This window comes from Numida meleagris, chromosome 4 (assembly GCF_002078875.1).
Source record: "Numida meleagris isolate 19003 breed g44 Domestic line chromosome 4, NumMel1.0, whole genome shotgun sequence".
NCBI classification, from domain to species: domain Eukaryota; kingdom Metazoa; phylum Chordata; class Aves; order Galliformes; family Numididae; genus Numida; species Numida meleagris.
In genome coordinates, this window is record NC_034412.1 from 21,961,675 (window position 1) to 21,986,595 (window position 24,921).

Sequence of the window (24,921 nt, forward strand, 5' to 3'; positions counted from 1 at the left end):
CTGAGGACAAGGATCCCTGAAGGTACTTTCTGGCCAGTTAACTTACACAGCAGTGTCTGAACTCGCGTGCCTGCTGCTGAAGTCTGCATGGTCTGCCATACAGTTCTGGATGCTGGAGTTTTATTTCTTCCAGACAGCTTTATATTGTGTTCATGGAGTCCTGTAATAAAATGCAGTCCACAAGTGTTCAGTGACCACCGTTGTCTCCTGTTTGAACAGCCTAACTGGTTCAGACCAAAGTAGCCTGAAAGGCCTGTAGATGTTATTGACTTACAGTAGCTTTGAGAATCTGCATAGCCTCAAAAATGGGCTATTGGTTCACATCTGTGTCCCTTAAGGGATTTTTAAAAATACAAGAATAACATTCTCAACAAAAGCTTTCTTGATCTTTCAGAACTTTGTTCTGCAGTCATGAATTTCAAAGGACATCTCATTTGCCATATTTGCAAATATGAGAACATGCACACATCACTTGTGGAAATAATCCACAGTGGTTATTTTGACTGCATGGCCACACTGACACTTATGATCTTATGATTAAAAAAAGCCATTATGCAGATCATCTCTAACTCTCCTTCCATGTTTGCTGCCAAGACAGGAAGGCGTTATCTTTCTGCACTAAAAACATGCTCAAATTAGATGCAGGCTTCTCATAGTCAATATAACGCATACTCAGGACACCTACCTTTCTCACATGTATCAAATCCTGTTTGTCGTTGTTGTTTTTTTACATTGTTTTTTATTCAAATTCCATGTACCTATTGACATGTCTAGAACCCTGCCTTTTCCTTTTTGATATAGAACATAGCAATAATTTAATTTTACCTGAAGGAGACTGCCTAGAGCGTACTGAAGTAAGGTTAGCTAGGAATTTAAACTAGATAAGACTCTAGGACTTCTCGTTGATGTGGTTACTACAGGCTAGCACAGTATAAGTAGGCCAGAAAGAATTCTGCTTGATAGAGGAAAGGGAATGGTATGCTCTCCATAAAGGTTTCCTTCTTAATACTCTGGTAATGTTCTCTGGCCAAGGCACAACATGAGTCTTTCTCCTCATCCTTAAATACACCTCAGGTGTGTTAAAGACAGCTGAAAGTCAAACTGGATGTATAAGTAAGATCAGAATGATATCTGTTCCAAGCTTATTACACGACTGTATCTTGGGGATCCTGTCCCTTAAGTAGCAACGCAGCCTCTTTGCTGAAAATAGCCAGAACATTAGTGCCTGTGGGCTGACTACTGAAACCAAAAAGAAAGCACTTCCTGACAAACAGGATGGCGTATGGAGCCACTCTTCCTCTGTGACAGGGACAGCTCCCTCTCTGTCAGAAATCATATGAGAAATCATAGAATCATAGAATGGCCTGGGTTGAAAAGGACCTCAAAGATCATCAAGTCTCAACCCCCCTGCTAAGTGCAGGGTCGCCAACCACTAGATCAGGCTGCCCAGAGCCAATCATCTCTCCATTGTCCACTTCTACTTCAACTCCTGATTTAGGCTTCACCAAACTTCACTGACAGTCAGATCACATGCCTCTACCAGGAAGACAGGGAGCTGACAAGAAAGCCCCTCGATGAAACAAATCTCAGTTTACCATTTTTCAAAGTCCTGTCATCATCTCTCTGATATGTGAGAGTCACTGGACAAGATCAAATTGCTGGCAGTGGTCACAGAGCTGGCTCTAAACCAGCTCTTGGAGACCAGGGCTAAACCATCAGGACCTGACAAAGCACAGACCTCTCTGCAAGATGTACCAAGGCACAGCAGTGCCAGGTGCTAACCAGTTCTGACCTACGTTTGTTCTGTTTACAGTGAATGCTGTCCTCCTCTACAGGAGTCCCACAGCATGAACATATTCTCTGGCTTTCAGTTCCCTAGAGCTTTTCCAGTTCCCTAGTGCTTTGGACGAAATTAGGCAGCAAGACTGCTTGTCCTTGGAGGTCCTCACCCAGTGGTAAGGGGAGAAGAAGAAAAGGTATCTACCTTTGCTGCAGTGATTATTTCAAATTCAAGCCAAGAGATGAGCAAGGTAACGGTTGAGAGCTTTTGCCTTTCAGCTCCCTTATTACAGACACAATGTTAGATACTCAATTACTATCCACCAAAACAAGCTCAGTTCTTCTGCTGAAGGAGTCACTCCATACCTGCAGATGGTCACAGCAGTGTGGTTTCTGCTCTTTGCTGAGGTACTACCTCAAACTGACTTGTTTATTGGAGAGAGGAGCATTGTGTGCTTTGCCAACCACCTCTTTTACACATCTCTCTTAGTTCTAGATGCCTGCTCCACAAGTTTGAGACTTAAACCTTGCATTTTTTGCATGTAATCTCTGCTGTGATTGTTAACGCCATATTTACAATGAAGTATGGAACTCAAACTAACCAAAACAATTGATCAAGCGGGTCTTTTTTATGCATCCATATATCAGGCATCTACTATATCACTGGGAATAAATGCACATTTATCTCACAGTTCTCTGTTGCTGCACTGACGACTTAGTATACCCATAAGAGGACCTTCAGTTTAAAAGCAGGTCATTAGCTATGATTTTTGCCAGATTGACTGCAGGGTGATGGGCAGGTATTGTTCCATGCAAACCAGCTCACTGGCCTGTACTAGAGGAAGGGAATTTACTGTGCAGTGCATGTTGGTATAATCTGAGTGTAGCATGTCAGATGAGGGTTTGCACCATGTTTTCATTTCCCCATGAGCAATCTGGCCCATTTGCATGTGAATAGCATGGAATATAAAGCCATGACTCTCCTCTGCTGTGCCGGAGATCAGAAAGGTCAGCCACAGCTGACCTAAACTAAAAGGTTTTTTCCTCTTGCCACAGGAGGCCAAGCCTCAATGTGTCAAATACAACAAATACTGTAAGTGCCACAATTTGCAGTCATTAGGAAAGTCCTGGAAATTAAAAGTACAATGCTGACACACACAACAACCTGGCAGTGGAGAAATAACCTATTTTCCAAGGACTTTTGACATCTGAAGACAAACTATTCACATTCTGAAATGGAACCTCATTTCCATCCCAGTACTCTCTCCTCGTGGGAGCTTGGGGGAAGGGAAGTAAAGGGAAAAGACTGGAAAATGACACTCACACAGGAGGAGCAACCTACCAGAGATAATCAATGGCTCTGTAATGAGCAGCAGACTCTGCTGAATATTGATTAGCTAGTGCTGGCAAGGCTCTGCTCTGGGGAGTCAGCCCTCTGCCAGCTGCCTTGCATGAACACAAAGGAGGCCTCAGCAAAAGGCAAATTGTAAATGGCAGGTTTTATATGCAAGGCTCTATTCAGGCCCTCAGTAGAGGAAAAAAACAAGTATGACCACAGCACTAACAAGTACAAAGCATCAGCAGTCCTGGTAGCTTCTACTATTAAAGAAGTTCTATGAGGTGCAGTCCCAGGTATGCCCTAATAAACTTGTTTTAAAGATTACCGCTTCCAAATATGGCTGATACTATGAGTTGCCACTGGTTCCTCTTCCCAAAAGTTTCCAGGAAATGGGGTACCTTCACAGACATCCACACACAGAAGCTTTGTCTAATGTTCCGCCTCAGAATATGCAGGGTATATTTACGCATTTCAAGGTAATACTGTACACTGATACCTAGGCCAGCTCTAAGCAGATTTTGTACACCTGAACCATCACAGCTGTGTGTTAGTACTCTGTCAGTACTTTACGTTGTTCCTGATACATTCAAAAATTAGGTTTTAGGATTTTAGTATATTTTTTTCCTGTAAGTGGTTAGATATTAAGTTTTTGGTTACAGGCATCCATAGATACACACAGAACTACTTACTGCTGAGGAAATTAGCCATTAGTGACTAAAAAGTTATCCTACCTTTTCAGAAGCAGAGAGTCTTTTCTCACAGGCTTTCTGTGGAAAGAGAAATTGTGAGAGTCAGGGGAAAGAGATCTGGCAACCGTATTCTTTAAAAAAGGAGAGAAAGAAGGAAAGAAAAAAGTTTCAGTTCCTGCCTGGTGTAACTCATCTGACTTCAGCAGGGCTGTCCCAGGGTAGACTCGTCCCTCTCTTTGCCAAAGAGAACAAGAGCCAACCAAAGGCATCTGCTTTTGCATTTCCTCACTGAATCTGTTCATTATGCTCTCATGATAGAGAAGCTGTAAATAAAGGCACTTCATGATGTTGCAGTGTGCTATCCATAATTATACTGTATGCACTTCAGTGTACATGCTTCAGGGCACATCGCAAAAGCTTTTATGTATTCAGGACTCTCTCTGGGAGAGTGGGTTAAATGAAGAGGAGGGAAAGCCAACAGTTAGAAAAATGAAGTCTAGCAGTTACCTAGAAAGGAGCTCAGAGTAAGAGGGAGGGAGGAGAGGAGACTGTATAGACCACACTGTAAAAAGACACTAGAAATCTATGCCTAGCAGCATCCTAGTTAGACTGTATGCTCAAATCCCTTCACTTACCCTTTCTCTTTAAGATTACCAGCCCTCTAAAAGAATAATCATGTTTATATGGCGCTACCACATTGAAACTTCAATCTGGATGGGGAAACCAAAGAATTTTTGTAACACGAGACTTTCAGTTTGGAAGGTCTCTGAGGCTAACTTTATGTAACCATCAAGTACACAACCTTCAGCAGATTGATGCAAGAACATCCCAAAATGTCCTGACTATGCCCTGATTTAAGAATGATGGAAGTCAGGCATAACTCCATTCCCTTCCTTTCTAATTGACATTAGAAAAAGCTAGTGTCAGATCAGAAGTAAATCCTAAATTCTATAATGCTTAGAAGATAAGCTTAGAGTGATTGGCAGCACGCAGTGCAATTTGTTATGCTTCCGTGAAGAAATTCTGTTTACCCTGCAAACTTTTACTGCTCCCCATAATACTCTCAGTTTGGATGTAATAAAGCCCTGTGGGAACATAATGCTTCTGGTGACAGCTTTGCTTGTCACTGCTGGCAGTGGCAGCCCCCTTGCCCAACTCCCCCTAGTTTTATAGTTTTTGTCACATGCCATCATCTAATATGGAATATCCTTTTGGTCAGTTCAGGGCAGCTGTCCCAGCTCTGTCCCCTCTCAGCTCCTCATGCCCCCCAACCCCTCACTGGCAGGAGGGTACAAGAAGCTGAAAACTGAAGTGTCCTCAGCTCTGTGCAGCACTGCTCAGCACCAACTAAACATCACCATGTTATCCAAGTTGTTTTTCTCCTAGAGCTACAATGCAGCATCATACCAGACACTATGAACTAAAAATCAGCTTTGTCTCAGCTGAAATCTGGATACATTCAAGTTTCAGTTCTTCTTTCCTGTTAAGAGGTAAGCATCCTCTTCATCTTCTATTTGGCCATACTGCAGTGATAGCTAAAGGGTACCTCACAAATTGGAGACTTGCTATACAGGACCCATAGACACATACCTTCTCAAAAAAGCTATGTACTTCCTGGTGGGAATAGGCCAGTATTCCCTGTAAAATGAACAAATGACACAGAGATGAAGAGTTTCTCCAAGGCCGTTTAGGAAGCTTCAAGAAGAAACATGAGTGAACAAAAATCACCCGTATTTTCACATAGAGTGGTGCAAATTTCTCAGTCTGTAAAGGATGAAATTGACTGTATTAGAACCATAAAGATGGTTCGAGCACGTACAGTAATACAGTGCTCTTGAGACGTTTGTGGACCAATAATACAGAGCTCTGGAAAGCAGGGCTTCCATGAGCACTAGGTCCAGCCAGGCTGCTGTGTCCCTGGGGACCCAGGCCAGCGGTACCCCAACAGAAGTAAACAGCACTGCAAGCTGCGTGACAACCAAGTCAGAGGTGCCATCTTCCAGGGCCAATAGATATCCAGAAGTAAACAGAATGAAATTGAGCCCAAGTCCACAAAAACTGAGATGTATGCAGAGCCTTAGTTTCATATGGAATATGAAACTTAGTTTCTTAGTTTCGTATGGAATACCATACGATCACATTTTTGTTGTTAATATCTGTTGTCACTCTGAACTCTGACAAATTGGTATTCAGACAAGGACATTTTCTAGAGTGCCACAATTTAGTATGCAATTCAATAGCTGTCCCCTCCCCAGGAGAGGAGCAGATCCAGGACTTCTGGAAGATGTGGAATGTTCCACCATTTATGATAACTAAAGTGCCCAGGATGCCTTCAATGCAGGTTTGCTCTGGGAGCCTTTGTCTGTTTCCAGCATCTTACATGCTATTTCATTTTTTATTTTTTTTTGGAAGCTTTTTCATGCTTCCAACATATTTCGCTGATGTCAGTCCCTCTACGGTCCCTGCTGGGTATCCTGGCTCATTATTTATGTAGGATGAGAAATGACAAAATGCACTTATCAGAAGAGCACTGCTGTAGTTACACCATTTACAATCTTCATCTAGAAGAAACAAAGCATGGAAGTTAGTAGCTATTACAGTCAGTACCTGTTACAAACTGATCCAAGCTCTTATGAGATGATTTGCAAGACGACTGACAATTCCAATTGTGAAATATTCATAATTTAATAACTTCACATTGGAAACTTTTATTTCAGATTTGTCTGCAGTTGTAACAACTGAAAACTGTCTTTGTTTTTAACTAAGGCCCTTTGTTCAATCACTTGCTTCCAGGAGCTTGGACTTGAAGAGGAAAAAAGTCAGTTTAATCTTTTATTGCCAACATTATGAAATCTATTTTCTCCTGAGCATTGACATTAATATTTTTCACATTTTTAGTTCATCTCCCCCATGCTTCTCACCACACCTTAAGGACTCAGTCTCTTTTTAGGCAGGGAGAGACTAGCTATCAAGCTGTACTAGGGTTATCTGTTTTATTGATAGGATTATAGCAAATAATACCCCTCCAAAAAACACTTATTCATATGGAAACAGCATTAATCCTTTCTGCTTTCCCCACCCCATAACCTTCTGTCTGATCACAAAAGATTGTCTGCATTGGCAAAAAAACTTTTTCAAATGTTTCCAAATACTAGGTGATCTTTGTTGTTCTTTTTTTCCTTCCTTTTCAGTTGAGCTCTGCAGGAAAACAGAGACAAAAAGTAGAACAAAGGTTATAACATTCTCTCTTGAGTAATACAGGGCATTTATATTGATTTTTGGGGAATAATATTACATGTTATTTTGAGGAAAAAGGTAAAGAAAACACAGAAGGAGCTGAAAATAAAACTAACTTCTACATTGCTAGTTCTGTCTCAAATAAAGCCACCATAGCATATGACTAGCCAACAGAGAAGACAGCTAACACTACAACATAACATATGACCCCATTTTTACAGATGAAATCCCAGGGTTAGATTTGCATCACTTATATAATGTGAGTGGATATTATATGGGCTTGTTTCACTTGAAGGTTATCACATCAACACAGAAAGTCAGCTGTAATGGTTAAAGTGAGCAGCAATGCTGAAAGCTGTGTTTCGGGCAGATTCACTTCTTCCTGTACTGCTCTGTGGCAGCAGCACTACCTCTGGCTGAGGGTCTGTAGGAGAATTTGGAGTGGCAAACTTGGGCAGGTACCCTGACAATCTGCCCAGGAACCTGTACTCTACCTAGAGTTTGCACCTGAACCAGAGGAAATGTTTCCTAATTTTCTTAATTCCTCTGCTACCAGGAGGTTCTCTGAATGCCAGTACTACAACCTCATGTATTGCATAAAGACGCAGAAGGTTTATCCCATCTTCTCCTTCTAGAATCAAAATGATGTTCCACATGTAGTGATCATAATCAAAATTACACTATTTTCTCTATTCTATGAATAATCCACAAATTCCGTCCAAAAACAAAGTTGGCACTTAGAGTAAAACCTCTGTTCAACCAAGGAAAAAGTAGAATATAACTACTAAAATTAAAAGCAACAGGACAGCTTTTTTTAATTAAACATACTATTTCACATTACTCTTACAGGAAATGGGATAGTATGATTAAAGGTCAGATGGCCGCCAAAAATGAGCTTCTTCCACACTGAGACACACTCTTCCTCAGTGCAAATGCAAGTTTCCGAACAAATCGGAGTTGTGTGTGGAAAGGATACATTTGCTGGTATTTAGAAGTTCAAATTAGATTTTACTCCAGGTTCCACAATGGCATAGCGATGTAACTAACTTTTAATGCTGTCCTGCCCAAGCATTTTTTGGGTTTTTCTGGATGTTGTGCTATCTGGCAACATCTCATTGCTTTTATTATGCAGCTGTCACATCTCAAGTTCTACAGTATTTGTCAATTTTAATCCAGTTTCAGAAATAATCACACTTTGAGCACTAATTTTTTTTTCCTGTTTTCACCAGCTCTGCTTTTATTCCAGCAGATAAAGCCAGGAGCAGACAGAGAATGCAACACCTTCCTAGATGTCTGCAATCATGAGAAACATTCTAGGAAGAATATCAAGTATTCCAGTGCACACAGGAAGGAATAATTTATTCTTAGTCATCTATTTACAGGTTCTCAGCCCACCCTGTGTACTCTACTAGTCACACAGGATTTCGGACTAATTTTTTTAAGCAATTATAAAGCAGTAATTCAGCGAGAAAGTCTTCCCTTTGCTTATGAACTCCAGTGCAACAGGAGTCTGCATGTGCAAGTTCATTTCAGGAACTGGGCTTAAACTAATCACATAAAGAAGATGATTCAGCTTTGATTGATAGCATAGTTTGAGAACTGTGATAAATGAGAAAAGGCTGTTACACAGACAAGTAAGTACCAAAGTACAAATGAAGGTGTGATGTTAAGAGAATGAGCTGTAAAAGTGAGGTGTGCTGGTTTTCCAGGGATCATTCCCCAGGTTTATAAAGGATGCTTCAGCATTGCTGTGCATACCAGCCTTTCCACAGCCTGCCCTCTCTGAACACACCAGGTGTTGCTCAGAGCTGGATCCAGGAGATGGCCTGATGAATACTAAACAAATCAGAAAAAAATACAATTCTTGGCTTTCTGGAGCAGGCAAAAGGAGGAAGTCAGTCTCCCCAGCAAACACTGAATGATTTACACTACTCAAAAAGAGCTGAACCTCTGCCCAGAATGAAGAACCAACCAGAATGAAGCCCTCTGTTGGGTTTAATACACTGAAGTTTTCCCCCCACTGTTTTCCATTTTCAATGCCTTATCTCTACTGGTCCTACCCAGCACTTTAAATACCATAAGACAGGCTGCTTTCATACTTCTAGTCCAAATGAATCCAGAAAATTTGGGTATAAATGAAAGAAAATGAATCAGAGTCAGAAATATTTCCCCTGAACAAAATAAGCCCCATAGATCTGCTTACGATGGTTTTGGAGTTAAAAGTGTAACTAACCAGGCTATTCAGCAGTTTTGATGAAATAAGTGAAGGGAGATTGAACACTGACACATCTGAGACAGTTTAAAATCCAGCATTCCAAGGGGGAAGAGAGAATGCTTCGGGCTTCCTGAAAGACATCCCTCTTAAGCTGTCTTGAGTTGCACTTCAGTCTTAGGTCTGAAGGCTAACAGTAAGCTTCAGTGGAGCTCCATTAATAGCCAAATAAAAAACACTTCACTGAGAAAACATGTATTTCTGCAAGCAGCTGAACCAACATAGTCTTAGATCCATAGTCAACCAGCCTTGGTTTCCTATGGATCTACAGTTCTCCAGAGCAGAGGTGGAAATATTTAGCAATGCTTGTGATGTTTCATAATGGACAGAAGTATGCAGAAGCATTTCCATCAGGAGGGGCATGAGTTAAGTCTGTCTCCACTCCCTGACATCTACCTCCCTTGTATGAACTCTGCAGCTTCTGCCACACTCAAGTTTTGCTGAAATTGGCAAATGTTTAAAAGATATTGAGGAGTTACAGACACAGCAAGATCATATAAGCTTATAAAATAACTAAAAAAAACTTACAGCTTCCAACCAACACTTATGTTAAGGCAGTTGGAAAACAGCTCTGAAGCAAGTCAGCCAGTTCCCACTGCAGTGTTTCATTTTCCAGTCTGCCACCTACGAGCACAGAACAAGAAGCACAGGGCTAAGCCTCTAGCTGACACTCGGTAGATCAAGATTCAGCTCCTTGCTGTGCGAAATGCTTTCTTTGACCACAATGAGTCAGGTTGGGACCAAACTAAAAATAAAAGAGACAGAGCAGAACCTCAAAATACGGGCTTTTTAGAGGTAACTTCCTGCTGCTTAAAAAGTAAAATAGGTAAATATCCCAACAGAGTACACTGACAATGTTAGAAATAGGGTAACAGCAGGCAATAATTATACCTAATTGCTATAAAGTAGTGATACACCTGAAGCATCTTTCCTCCCTTCACTAGGCAACTTTCTTAGAGGCTGTCATTTGGGATCCACTGATGGACTGCTCTCCTGAAGAGAGTCACCCACATCTTTAGCTTCCAGCCTTCTGTGTGTAGATGCTGGAAGGAGAAATAAGGCATAGAATACACTAGTGACAACTCCAAAAGGGACTGTGCATCCACTGAGGATCTTTTAGAAGTCAGGAACAATGAAAGGCGAAAACTTGCCTGTCTGCATCCTTTTTTTCCCCCCCTCAGTTGGGTGGCAAACAAATGCAAGTAGTTCCTCCACACTTCCTTGTGGCCAAAGCCTAATGGTTAGAGAACTCCTTCACAACATAGGAAAACTAGGCTGTGCTTTCCCCTCAAAGGGGCTTTATCCAACTTTACCACTGCCACACACATACACTGAAGTAATCCAGTCCTACAATGTTCATAATCTGAAGTAAATATCAAGCTAAAAAAAATAAAGAAAAGCCACTCTTTCCAGACAATGAGCTGAGCCCTGGGCAGGAAGACTATGATTACAGAGTAATTAATCTACTGCACAGCTGATAAGTAAGCCCATATGCCTTAAGCCATAGGACAGGCATTTCAGTACTTCCATCTTTCATTTGGGATTAATTCTGGTGGGTTTATGCAGCATATAAAAGTTCAAAGTGTTCAGATTGTTATGCAGCACCATTTTATCGAATACCCAAAAGGATGCTCACAGCTACAGACCTTCCTCACCCTTTATTTTGGCTTCCCTATGGATTTTGGACTGATAAAGGAATACCAGCTGAGCTGACAGGAAGTACTTAAGATATAACTGACAGGGAAATCATATGCACTGACCAACTGATTTTAATATTCAAGCATCAGATGTTTCTAAACTACTCTAAGTTATGGAAACAATCTAATGAAAGATCTGTTAAATTTGAATTTAAAAAATTAAAACTACAAACTTCAGGTTTTGCAAACATACTTGATGTGAAATCAAAATGGAACATGACATCTATGCCACTTTATGGCTACATTTTTCTTCAAATGTTTCAAACTGTTTAACTATTTTATTGAATTTATCCTGGAAAGAAATCAATATATACCATTCTTATACACTAAAGGGAGATAACCCACAGGAGGGTGTGCTAGTTTAATCATTTATTTCTGAAACTTCAGTGAAGTTTCTATAGTTGTCTGCTTCTTTGTGAAGAAGTAGTTCTGCATACAATACATTGAGCAGGCACGAACTGGAAAATGAAGGAATTATCTGTGATGGAAAGAGCCACTAACAGAATATGGAGAGACTGCTTAGTCAGTAGGACATTAGAAAACAATCTGTGTGCACTGTCATGTAGTTTGACACAAGAAAATACTTGATAATACTTGTATTTGAAAATACAAAATAATTGAAGTCCAACTGTGTGCAGCAGCACCACCACTGCTCAAATGCGAGATCAGGCACTAGAATGGCTCCCATCAAGTTTTCAGCTCGCTGTATAGATCCAAAGGATTTTGTTACAACTCAGGTCTACTGGTTGCAAAACCTGTTAGACCAAGTGGAGAACCTCACCATTTCATAAGGCATCTGTGTAGCAGCCACTTTTCAGAAGAGGCTGAAGACCAGAAAAGCTCCACCTACTGACAAGCAGTACTGTCTAGCCAAATGCTGCTTTGCATAGATGCATTCAAGGCAATGCTAGATGTGTCTCTGGGCAGCCTGGTCTAGTGGTTGGCAATCCTACCCACGGTGGGTGGCTGAAACTAGATGATCTTTGAAGTCCTTTTCAACCCAGGCCATTCTGTGATTCTATGCAAGAAGCTTAACCTGTTCACAGGCATCTATAGATGAGTGCCTAACCATTCTTTCATTGTAACCATCCAAAGTTCCTAAGTGGGGCTTGAAAAGGAGAATCAGCTGAAAGGATGGAAGGACTGTCTTTCCGCACACAGAGCATTTGAAAAGGTCCAAGTCTTTTCTCCCCAGCAAACTGTGGTGACCCCTAAAACCTGGAGCCTACTTTCAGACACATAACAGAGGTTTCCCAGAGGGCAGCCTGCAGAAGGCTATGGGCTATGTGACTCACTCCCCTACTTACACTCAAAGAAGGGCCACACAACTCTATTCCCCTTTAGGGACAGCAGTGGTGAGGAGTCACAGGCAGCCTCCAATACTCCACAAGCACCAAGAGTCCTACCTGTGGTGGGGAACTGAACTGGTTTTGCCATACAAGCTGTGAACAAAAGATTTCTCTGTAACACTGCAGCGCTATTACCAGCTGCTGATCATCCCTCAGGGCAGCTCCGTTGGATTCTACCAAGCTGCAGAACCTGAGGAAGAGCAACACTGCTCCTTTTTATCTTGTGAGTGGAAAGGAAAATAAGAATAGCACTCTTTCAATGTACTAGGATGTGGAAGAGGCCAAAGTCATGGAAGAATGTCAGGAAATAAGAAAACCAGGTTTCAAATCTTCAGTTTTTGAGAAAGCTCAGCAAGAAAGAAGCATTAATAACTAGGTGTTGCTGCAATGAAAAGGTTTGGTTATCCTCTCAGCTTACCCAGAATGTTGTAAGGTTCCCAGAGAGCTTTCTGAAGTCTCCAGTTTTAAACAGGATCTTTTTTTTACCTCTCCTCACTCTCCTTTCACACAGAAGAAATTGTCCTTTCATGTCTCAAAGGTCTTGTATGCAATGTGCAAATATAATGCTAAATGCAAGCAGATACTGGCAGGGGCACCTCTCCTAGCTTAGTTGTTTTGATAACACTTCCTGTTATTTACAAAACACTCTCCACTCAGGTGGATTGATTATTACTTACTCCAGTCACAGACATGTATACATAGTATCATTCAGTGCTTTGTAATTTCCAGCTTAGTCCACATGGAGAACTTCTGTTATACACTACCAGCTCCTGCTCCCCTGCATGGCAGTGACATTCCATGCTTTTTGTTGCATCAAGAAAAAGCTTCTTCCCAACAGTCCAACCCCACGCATTTTTTTTTGCCACTTATCAGGTGCAGAAATAACTGTTTATCCTAAAATACAGTATGTGTGCACACAACTATTGTGTGCCACTTAATGCTTCCTGCACTTGTCATGATTAATGTCCCAAAAATCTATGCTTTGGCAGCAAGCCCAAGGTACCTCAACTACTGATCAACCACACCCAGATCAACCACTGAATGTCTGCCCACTACCCTGGCTCATCCTCTAACAGAGGGATGGCTCTTGAATCCTACAAATTCACGTCCAGTTGCAAAGGAATCAAACCACAGCAAGATCAATCAAATCAATTAGAAATTAAAAAAAAAAAAAAAAGGAGCAGTCTACACATGCAGGGATGCTTGTAGGAGAGGGTTTCCTGCTGCTGCAGCACCAGCTGGTCCCACACCTGTAGTCTGCATCACATCATCACTATGTATTTCCTACCTATCACGTACTTCTGAAAAAAAAAAAAAAACACCTCAGAAATATTTCTTTGGCATTTGTTTTGGCCTATCTGGTGATTTACCCATCAATGAAGTACCTACAACAGCAAGTCTTGAATGCAACAATACAGAGACAAAGGAAAACATACTATACATTCCAGATTTGTTAATATAGCAACGCTATACATGAAGCAACACTATTTTGAGCTTACATGTCTCAGTCCTTCTCTGCTTCAACCTAAAACCTTACAATTACCACTTCAGTAGGACCAAATATTTCATTACCTAAGTCTGAAAATTAAAGCAGCTTTCTGCAAAGTGAAATTGAATGCAATACAGCATTTACAACTGGCCAAATGCTTTGCTTTTTCCCTACTGTGTAACATTATAGGCAAAAGAATTTTCATTAGATGTGATCAGTTCACATTTAAACTGAGTCACATTACAGTCTATACACTGATTCCCCACTATAGCTGACAAAATATTCTAAGAACCTCAATTTCATACTTTTATCATGTTTACATTTCAGAACAGGCATGTATTCTGTTGCTCATTCAACACAAAAGATGAATGTAAGCCAATGAAGAGCACTGCAAGGAATTTTATCTAGAACATAATCTGAAATAATCACAAACCCTTGAAACTAAGTAATAACATATAAACTGGCAAGCAATTACTGGCTTTATATCCTACTCTACTAGTAGCCTCTCTAAGTTTTCCCCTGATGGATCACCTACTTCTGGTGACAGTGTCAATATTTGCAATGCCCCTTTTACAACAAATAGTTAAGACAGTTTATTAATAGTACCAGGCAGTTATCAAATACTTCAGCAGGCACTACTCAGTTTGCCTTTTAAGCATGCAGGCAGTTAACTAAAAATCTCACATATTTACAGTAAAATCTCTTACCTTGCAAAGTTTCAGCGATAACCAGCACATCAGGTATGCTGCCAGGGTGAATTTTGCTTTCATGTATCTTTCAGGTATAAAGGTAAGGTGCATTTGTACTAAATCCAGCTCTTCGTGGCCAATGCTACTGCCAACGTTAGTATCATTTTCCCTACCCTCCTGTCTTCCTTCTTTGTCTTCTGCACCCAAGCATTTATTGAACTCCATTAAAAAATGCTTTTCCCCCTTCTCCACAAAGCCCTGACCTTTCCAGAGACAGCTGGGGAAAATTTTTATCTCATCTCAGTAACAATATTCCTCACTCCTCTGAAATTATGTAGCCTTGTCTTTAAGCCAGCCCAAAAAGTTAAGTTATGGGAGAACTTTACTTAAACTGCATTGGCTCTTTGCCTTCCTCTTATTGAATGACCTCTTGCAACCATGCATACAGCTACAAGATAAATATAGCACCAGCTAGCCTCGTCATACAACACAAGAATACTCCTGCCATTGCCAAGAGAGATTCTATTTAAAGAGCAAGCCCCCAGCACCAATACTCCCTTGTTCACTTGAGGAGGGAGGGAGATAAAAAAAAATCTGTTTTCTTTGTTCTTTTTTTGTTAACTGTGCTTCCTCAGAACAAATCCCAATTCTGTAAAAATAAAGAAATAAAGAAATTATGTTCTTGTGGAGGAGGGTTTTTTCATTCCAGAGGCTTCTAGCCACAGTAATTCATTGTCTGTGCTGTTGCAGATGCCAAACTTGTGAAGGCTACGCGTTTCCAAAGGATAATGGAAGTCTTGCAGATGAACTAGGGCCAAGACATTTTGAAATAACAAATAGCCCTTCCAAAGGCAAAAATATGGAAAAAAGATAACTAAGCAATCAACTAAACAATTTTTTAACTAAATATTAAGCAGCTCATTTGTGCCTTGTGGCAGCTCAAATTTGCTACTCTTGGTTACAGAAAGCAAAGATCTAAAGGTTTCAGTTAAATGATATCAGTTCTGAAGATTGATCAGCATCAACAACTAAATACCTCATTTTAATTAACAAGGTTAATTTCTCTGATGTTGCAAACTAGACTTCATTTTTATAAATTTTTTTGGCAGTGTTGATAATGTTCAAGGAAAAAATCACTGTGGCTTTCAGAAAAATTGATCAAGAGCTCTGATATGTTGGAACAGCCCTTTTTAATATACAGAGGATCTTCCTATACCTGCAGCTTCCATCACCTTGAACCACCCTTAGGCATCAGACACAACAGTTAACAGTTGACATCTGATTTTATAGTCTTTATCATGTTAAATACCACCTTAACCTAATCTCAATGAGTTACATATTGTTTTATAGTTAGAATGAGTCTTTCAGAGTATAAAAGGTAAAGACAGTTACTATAGACAACTATACATAGTCTGGACATAACAATGGCAAATGAAACGCAGAAAACCTCCAACATTTGTTTTGTCTGACAAGGTACCCAGCTCACCTGGCACCTGGTTCCACTGATGAGTTCAGCTGCCACTATTTCCCTCTCCTTCCGTGTTCATACAAGTTTGAGAAAGAAAATACAATGAAATACAGATACAGTGAAATACTGCGATTGCTCACCATAATGATACAGAGCACCATTTCTACTCCTGCAACCAAGCTTGAATACAGATACTGAAGTCAAACTCTCTCTCGCAACTGCAGGAGTTGGATAGCATCCCAGTGTTCACTCCTCCTAGTCATATACCTATGCTGCCAACAACTTAGGCCCACAGTTCCCATATTTTGCTCGCTCAGAACACAGCTTTTGAATAATCCTCAGCTGCAGCCCTTATCTTTTCCCACCTGCAGCTGCTCTGGGCACTGCTTATTGAGCTCCAGATGTCAGCAGGCAGCAACCTGCAGTAGTCTTCTCTGCACAGCAGCAAGCACTCCTCACTCTTATGAAAGCAAGCTACTTCATGAGCAGGAAAATTTCACAGCTTTGCCTGCTTTCCTTTCTTATCTCTAGAAGTGATTAATCCATTACCTTTGAAAGCAACTGTGGCCATGCCAAAAGCCTATATCACTGCTGCTGCCATTTTAAAATATAGTTAAGGCATACTTGACAGAGGATGACAAGGAAGAAGTCAAACTAAGGACATATCAAGAAACAAGTAATTAAGCTAGCTTTAGTTTCATCACACTGTCAGCTGAGCTTGAAATAACAACAGTGGATACAGATGTGATCTGCAAATATTGCTAAGGTACTTTCTTTTATTTGGTTCTAAGAAGAACATAGCATTATCATATACTGGCATAGTCATATTATTTCTGTTCTTCCATTGCTTCCTGATTTATTTGACCACTAAGTTTCTACATGAGATATTTTTACCCCTAATATATCTCCTCTGATCCCTGCCATTCATTATATGAGCAACCACATATGAACCAACGAAGAGAAGTCTGCCCAAGTTCTTTTCTGGCCCCATGAGTGGAAATAAAATGGCAGTTAAAATGAGTTCCCCTTGCCCTCTTCTGATAGTGAAAATTCCCAGCATTTCTGTCCTGAACAGAAACCATGATAGAATGTCTCAGTAATTTTAGAAAATTAACTCACATAGACTTGAAGACCTAAAGCTCCTTAATTTCAAGTTCTTATACTTTGCCATGGTTCATATGGTCATTTTCAGTTCTTTCAGATGAGTGTTAAGTGGCTGCACTGAGATTTATATCAAATGAATCTAGCCCTGTATTACTAAGCTGTACACAGATAATCTTCAGCTTTTTTGAAGCCTTCATGCAAATAAAGATGTATTAGCATATGTCACATCTAAAGAACAGGAAGTCATACACAGGCTGAACAATTGCTATTCCCCTGTTGATTTACTTTTTTAAAATCTTTATTCTTTGCCCCAGTGGCAAATCAAAATCTGAATAACATCCCCTAAAGTGAATCATAAATTTTAGCCTTAGAAATACTGCTGTTTGAGTTATTGAGTACTACTACAACAAAATCCACCTTAACTATAAGGGTACATGGGCAGTCTGCTGGAACAGCATAACTCTATAACTGGCTCTATCCTGGCTCCATCCCTTCTGGTTACTCAGGTGCATTGCATGCACCTGAGCTCCCCTCGGTTGACCCTGCCTTCCCACCAGGTGATCCATCACTGCTTCAAGTCCTGACTTAGCATTTCCACTACAAACAGCTCCTGCCTCCTGCCTGTGGAAGAGGAGCATTAAAGGTGCAGACAACTCCAGACAACTTTAGGATATCCCAGGATGCAGAAAAATGAAAGGGTTTAGATTTGTACCATGGAGACTACCCAGTAAAAATGGACCATGGGCCTTCTGACTAGCAAGAGAACTCTAATGGTTCATTCTATATGTTATTACAAAATGTATCTTACTCGCTGGCTGAATTTGCCTTGTTTTTACCTCCTGGACTTGTAATTTCTGTATGTAACTTTTCTTGTTTTTCTTTTTTCTATTCTTTTTTGTCTGTTAGCAATGTCTTCTCCCTGAAATAACAATTCAGAAAGTAATCAAGCAGACTTTAATTCCTCTTTTAAATGAGTGAGATAAAATTCATTTCACCTCTCACTTGAGTACCTTTCTTGACTTTCAGATTGTTCCCTTCCCATTTTCCTGAATCTTTCCCAGTTTTACAGCATTTTTTGGGAAGTATAAAATTCCTTTACTCCTCAGAGTTTCCTGTTTTCTTAGATAATGACAATATCACTTTTCCAGTCCCATTTTCTATCCCTGAGGTAGGTAGCTCTTTTACCTGTGACAACTTTTCAGGTATTTCCAGCATGAAGCGTACAATTTGTTAAAGGGAATTCAAAAGTGTGCAGACTGTTTTCTGAGGCTTCAAAATCTTAAGATAAAACAAATTTCCCAAATAGTAACTTTTTGTTATAACTGGATGAAATCTGTGCAACTGTGAAGAATTAATTTCAGTGCTGGGAGTCCCTGCCAAACATGATAGGCAATTTTCTTTCCACAGCCTGCAGTTACAAGTCCAACATTTGTGTTGCGTTGAATTGTTGATTCATATTTGCAGACAGCTTTTCTTGCCGGACAGGATTAGAGTGCAAGCCTCCAGCTTCTTCAGCACAAAATGTACTGTAAAAGAATGGGTCCTTTTGTTTTTGTTTTTAAAGTTAAAAAATGATTAATAGCAAAAACACGATGTAACAGAAGGGTGTATGTAAGCTCCTGGTAGGTCATATCCAGCTCCCAGCTCCCTGCTCAGTTCTGCCCACACTGAAGAACAGCTGCTCACAAGAGCTCTGGGTAGGAGCATGTTTCCTGATCCCAACATTTAATAACTAAAAGAGTATTTTTACTTCCATTACCCTCTTCTCCTCCTTATCTTCCATGAGTTTCTAACCGTATTGTAAGAAAACTTCCTGTAAATTGGACTCAGAAAGTAAATGATAATCTTCAAGCCAGTGTTTTTGCTGGCATCCTTAGACAGCCCATCCCTGACCTATTAACACCATTAAGTAGCTCAGAAGTATTTTAAGAGATCAAACATATTTGAATCATAGAATCATAGAATCATTAAGGTTGGAAAGACGAGTAAAGTCATCCCGTCCAACCACCAGCCCATGCCTATGACCATTATAGACCATGACACTCAGTGTGACATCTACCCTTTTCTTGAAAATCTCCAGGGATGGTGACCCCACAACCTCACTGGGTAGTCTGTTCCTATGCTTCACCACTCTTACTGAGAATTATTTTTTCCTAATATACAACCTGAATCTCCCCTGGCACAACATAAGGCCATTACCTCTTGTCCTATCTCTAGTTACACAGGAGAAGAGGCCAACTGCCACCTCACCACAACCTCCCTTCAGACAGCTGTAGAGGGCAATAAGGTCTCCCCTGAGCCTCCTCTTCTCCAGACTGAACAGTCTCAGTTCCCTCAGCCACTCCTCGTAAGTCTTGTGCTCTAGACCCTTTGCCAGCTTTGCTGCCCTTCTCTGGACACGCTCAGGGGCCTTGACATCTTTTTGTAGTGAGGGCCCCAAAACTGAACACAGCATTTGAGGTGCAGCCTAACCAGAGCTGAGTACAGAGAACAATGACTTCCCTACTCCTACTGGCAATGCTATTTCTGATACAACCCGGGTTTCCATTGGCCTTCTTGGCCACTTGGGCACACTGCTGGTTCACGTTCATACGGCTGTCCTCTAGCACCCCAGATCCTTTTCCTTCATGCAGCTTGCCAGCCACTCTGCCCCAAGCCTGTAGCGTTGCCAGGGGGTGTTGTGACCAAAATGCAGGACCCAGCACTCAGTTTTGTTAAAGCTCATAAAACTGGTCTCAGCCCATCAATTGAGCCTATCCTGATCCCTCTGCAGGGCTTTCCTACCCTCAGGCATATCAGCATCTCCTCCCAACTTGTTGTCATCTGCATACTGAGGATACACACTCAATCCCCTTATCCAGATCATCAATAAAGATACTAAACAGGATGGGATCCAATACTGACCCCTGGGGAACACTTCTCATGACAAGTCACCAGCTGGATTTAACTCCATTCACCACCACTCTCTGGGCCCGGCCCTCCAGCCGGCTCTTTACCCAGCAAAGAGTGTACTTATCCAAGCCACAGGCTGCCAGGTTCTCTAGGAGATTACTATGGGAGACAATGTCAAAGGCTTTGCTGAAGTTTGGGTAGACTACATCAACAGCCTTTCCCTTATCCACCAGGGGATCACCTGGTCATAGAAGGAGATCAGATTGGTAAAGTAGGACCTGCTTTTCATGAACCCATGTTGGCTAGGCCTGATCCCCTCGCTGTCCCATACATGCTCTGTGATTGCCCTCAAAACAATCTGCTCCATGACCTTCCCCAATGCTGAGGTCATGCTGACAGGCCCATAGTTCCTTGGATCCTCCTTCTGATCATTCCTGTAGATGGACATGACACTGACCTCCCCATCTGACCAGGTCTGCTGCTAATGATAGAAAGCAGTTTGGCAGTCACCTCTGCCACCTCCCTCAGTACCCTTGGATGGGTCCCATCAGCACCATGGACTTGTGACAGTTTAGATGGAGTAGCGTGTTGTGAACTGTTTCCTCCTGAATTGTGGGTGGTTTATTCTGCACCCCATCCATGTCTTTCAGCTCAGGGGGCTGAGTACCCTGAAGATAACTGATCTGACCATCAAAGACAGAAGCAAAGAAGCCACCGAGTATCTCAGCCTTTTCTTCATCCTTGTCAGTAATGTTCCCCACAGCATCTAGTAAAGGATGGAGATTCACCTTGCCCCTTCTTTTGTTGTCAGTGCATTTATAAAAACATTTTTGTTGTCTTCTACAGTGGTGGCTTGATTGAGTTCTAGCTGGGCTTTTGCCTTTCTAATTTTTCCTCTGCATACTCTAGCAACATTCTTGTACTCTTCCCAAGTTGCATGGCCCTTCTTCCAAAGGTGGTAAACACTCTTTTTTCCCCAGAGTTTCAGTGACAGCTCCCTGTTCAGCCCAGCCGGTCTTCTTCCCTGCAGTCTCAGTGTTTGACATCAGTATTGTTACAAGTCTGTGCTCAAAGGTAACTAGAGGCTGTATAGAAAAGAGAAGAAACTTCAGAGAAAAAGAATTTGTGAAGGGCAAGCTGCTAAGAGCCGATGAATTGAAACATGGTATCCATAAAGAATTTGAAGAGACAAGGTATCAAGTTGTAAGAATGCTGAGAAGTTGTTCCAGTTATGAAGTTATGGTAACAAGACTGGTATGGTATAAATTAGGTGGAGGGATAAAGTAACGTCACACAGTGAATGAACTGATCTGTTTAAAGCTCACTCTATGCTTTCCAGATTCTACAGTAATACCTTTCTGAAGTGGGGAGAACACTCAACACTGACACTACACCTCCCACTTTGCAAAGGCTCCAGCACGCAGTTAACCTTGAGCTTACCAATCAGACTGCTCAACCCTGATGTTGAGGCCCAGAAGGCCCACCTAGCTTGAACAGATATCTTGTGGTTGTGTATCATATTAAAGCTCCATTTCAGAATGGGTTACAGTAAATATCTAATTGCATACAGAGTATGTTTTTAATTTGTATATATTCACACTACTAACCACATGTATGTAGCTGTTATAAGCACATTTTAAATGAGTAATTGATGGTCACAGGTTCTAGTGGTGCACAATCAAAAGGCCCACTGGAATGGCAATGTATAGCATTTCAAACTCCTTAAAACTATTGACAGTTTATACAAATAAAATCTTCAAATGAGGTGTAGCCCATTTCAGTCCTATCATGACATTCCTTTTAGCAGATTTAGTTCTAGCAGTGACAATACTAAACAGATATTTGTATGCTGGCATTGGTATTAGTCCTTTCTAGATTGTTTGCAAAAAAAAAAAAAAAAAAACTCTACTTAAATCATGCTCCCTCTCTCTCAAGTTATTCCATCACAGCACAGTGGTGATTTTTCTACTTTTTTTTTTTTTTAGTTTATTTATTTTTAAGCAGAAGCAGTTTTTACTTTAATTGTTATGGTAGATAAAGAGGGAAAGACAGGAGTTAATCCTTCCAGGATGAGATAGCTCTGGGTCTGAAGCAGTATACAAACCTGTTACCTTCTGAGAGAGATTTCACATCTCTGTTAACCACCAGAGTAGAAAAAAGCAGAAAGCTTTTTCCCATTTTGACCTAGTGACCAACTCTGAGTGCTTCCCACTCCCCACTTGCCATCAGAAGGTGTTTTCTTGCATCTGTACTTCAGAGCACTTTGTGTTTATTCCCAGGATTTTCTCAAGCACTGTGATGGCTAGAAATCTGTTTAAAAAGAAAGCTCTAGATCCTCATTTCTCAGCTATGAATAGGGCAGCATTAGAACAGACAGTGTTGTTTGGAGAGGTATGAGTTTTATCATGAGTGAGCAGCACTGCTCCTTCACAATTCTTCCAGGATTTCTGCAGCTAAGGAGTAATATCCCATGACTCTTAAGAGATTCTGAGACCAGTCATCTTCCACTCTTGCCCTAGCCCTCTCGACCCTTTCATTACAGAAATGTAACATACTTAAGGAAAAAGGATGATGTTAACCTACTGGGAAGTTACTGTGTTACCTGCCTTTCTCACTGCATTTTGCAATAAAGATTGCAGTTTTGCTTTATAACATTTGTCTTACTGAAAATCTCATGATTCTAGCCGAACAAACAGCATCGTGGCTACCAGAGACCCTAAAAGGAGCTACAGAATTCTTGAGATGTGTGAATAATCCGCCCAGACAGGATAGGCCATGTGATATTTCTGATTGTTTTGAACCCACTGGCAATCTTGCATTAGTTCTTAGAGATTTACTCAACATCTAAGAGCACAGCAAAGCCTCCCTAATCTGCAGTGACCAAGGGATGCACTGAAAGCAAACTGGAATTTGTTGGACTGTGTCCATCTGGCTGGGCTATTTCCAGTTTTGCTCAGAGCCAGTTTGCTCTGAGCTTTGTAACACTTCATACATATTCACAAATGCACAGCAGTATTTAGAACATTTTTTTGCACAAGTGAGTCAGTGCTGGCCTGCCTTCCATCAAAGCCTCCACCAACTTACATACCGCAGACAGATATTTGCATTAGAGCTGAATGTGTGACTACAGCAACTCTCCCAAACTAGTTCTAGTTTGTGTGCAGTAAATGTACGGATTTCTGCATATTGTCAGAAAAACACCGAGGAGCTTTGGAATTAGTTTGGTAGCCAGAGTTCATGCAGTGAACTCAATACCAGTGAGGGAAACACCAGGATGGGCAGATCTTCTGAGGGAAATGCAGCCCTTTTTCTTGTTAAAGCACCATTTTACCTCATATTTTAAGGCAAGAAACTGGATCACATGGAAAACGTGAGGCTTTTCCACATAAAGGGCTAGATCTGAAAGAATTCAGGGCTTTGGTTTAGCTAAATGTAGATGTTTTTGGACCACAATAGCCCTGGGAAATAAAAAATAAAAGAAAAAATCTTTTGTGACAAAGTAATCATTTGTAAAGCGGACTCTGGTGCTTCTTGCTGCTTGTGATGTTGTGAGCAGTGTCCTAGAATGGGCACTTGCTGCATTGCAGGTACATCTGGTTCTTGTCCGAGCAAGCCCAAGAGTTGTGAAAATGAAAACTGGCTGTTTCCAAAGGAAGTTCAGCTCAGGTTTCAGCCAGTAGATTGTGGTCTGGTCTCACAGCTTGCAGCAGGATGCAACCACCCTGCCTGAGTGTCACTGTTTGGGAGACCCCTGGACACCTGCTCAAGCATCCATCTTTGCTCCTAGCTTATTAGAAGTGCCCTGGGATTTGCTGTGGAGGAGTGGCAGGCAATGCATGCTTTGTTCCTCTTCTGTTTTTGAAATCTTCACAATGTCCCAAGAGAAGTGGGGAAGGCATGCAGGTTTCCCCACACACCTTTGAGGCTATGCCCGGATTTACCTCCCCTGGCCTGCACAACACAGTACTCCCACTCCAGCCCTGGGCAGAGGGGAGCAGGGCCCCAAGTTCTGCATGCAGCTTCCCAGGCCTCTTGGAACAGCCATGCCCTACGGACACTGCCTAATTCCCAGGCACCCGCTGCTCCGCCCTGGACAGGAGCCCACGCTGGCCCAGGGCCTGCACTGTACTGAAGTATTTAGAAAGTATGACAGTTGTATAGATGAATTAAAATTCAGCTAGCGAAAACTGAGTTGAGAAGTGCAGTTTTTCAGCTTAACAAAATGAGTTATCTTCAACTTGCTGAAATTTGGAAGTATTTGTAAATAAACATTTACTTACAGGTTTTCCCTCAGAAAGATAAGACAAATATAATGTGCATATATACTCATTTTGTGTTGAGCTTCAATCCGCAGCCTGCTCTCTCTTATGCCAGATTTAACCCTTGTTGTTTTCCTTGTTTCATCAGACACTTATGACTAATAAAGATGAGCCACTTAAAGATGGGCCTGGAAGTGAATACTTCCTTCAAGGAGCCGACCTACTTATTTGGGAAGAACATCATACAAGGTAAGGGAGAGCTTTTGCCAAGTAGCTAGGTCAGGACTGGTGCCTTGGAGAGGCCAGAACATCCCTTCCTCTTACACATGGCCCTTCTCAAAGCAGTGAGTGCCTATGTTTTAGAAGTTAATCCACTTTATGAGTGGCGTACACTTGATAATGTACTAACTTCCTTGGGATAAAATTAGAGTACACAGTATTCTGATCTCAGTATTCTGATTCTCCCAATGCTAACTAACTGATATGCCAGGTTATTCTGCATAGGAAAAGAATTAGAGGATGGTGCCTGTATAAGCCTCTGATATACGCTGGGGAATTATAAAAACATATATAAACATAAGCAGTAGATTTTTTTTTGGTTAAATGACAGATTTACAGTGCTGGATAATAGTGACCCACTAGCATCATATAAAACAAT

General features: G+C 41.2%; 1 protein-coding gene across 1 annotated transcript in view; it reads right to left on the bottom strand.

Annotated features, from left to right (window-relative positions):
* The window catches only part of ARHGEF4 (Rho guanine nucleotide exchange factor 4), a 214,870-nt gene extending 199,776 nt beyond the window's left edge, over positions 1-15,094 (bottom strand). The window contains exons 1-3 of the mRNA XM_021395154.1: positions 14,559-15,094; positions 5,398-5,445; positions 3,850-3,885 (exon numbers count right to left, since the gene is read on the bottom strand). Coding sequence (XP_021250829.1) covers positions 3,850-3,885; positions 5,398-5,445; positions 14,559-14,765 — 291 coding nt within the window. The 5' untranslated portion in view covers positions 14,766-15,094. The remainder of the gene's footprint in view (positions 1-3,849; positions 3,886-5,397; positions 5,446-14,558) is intronic.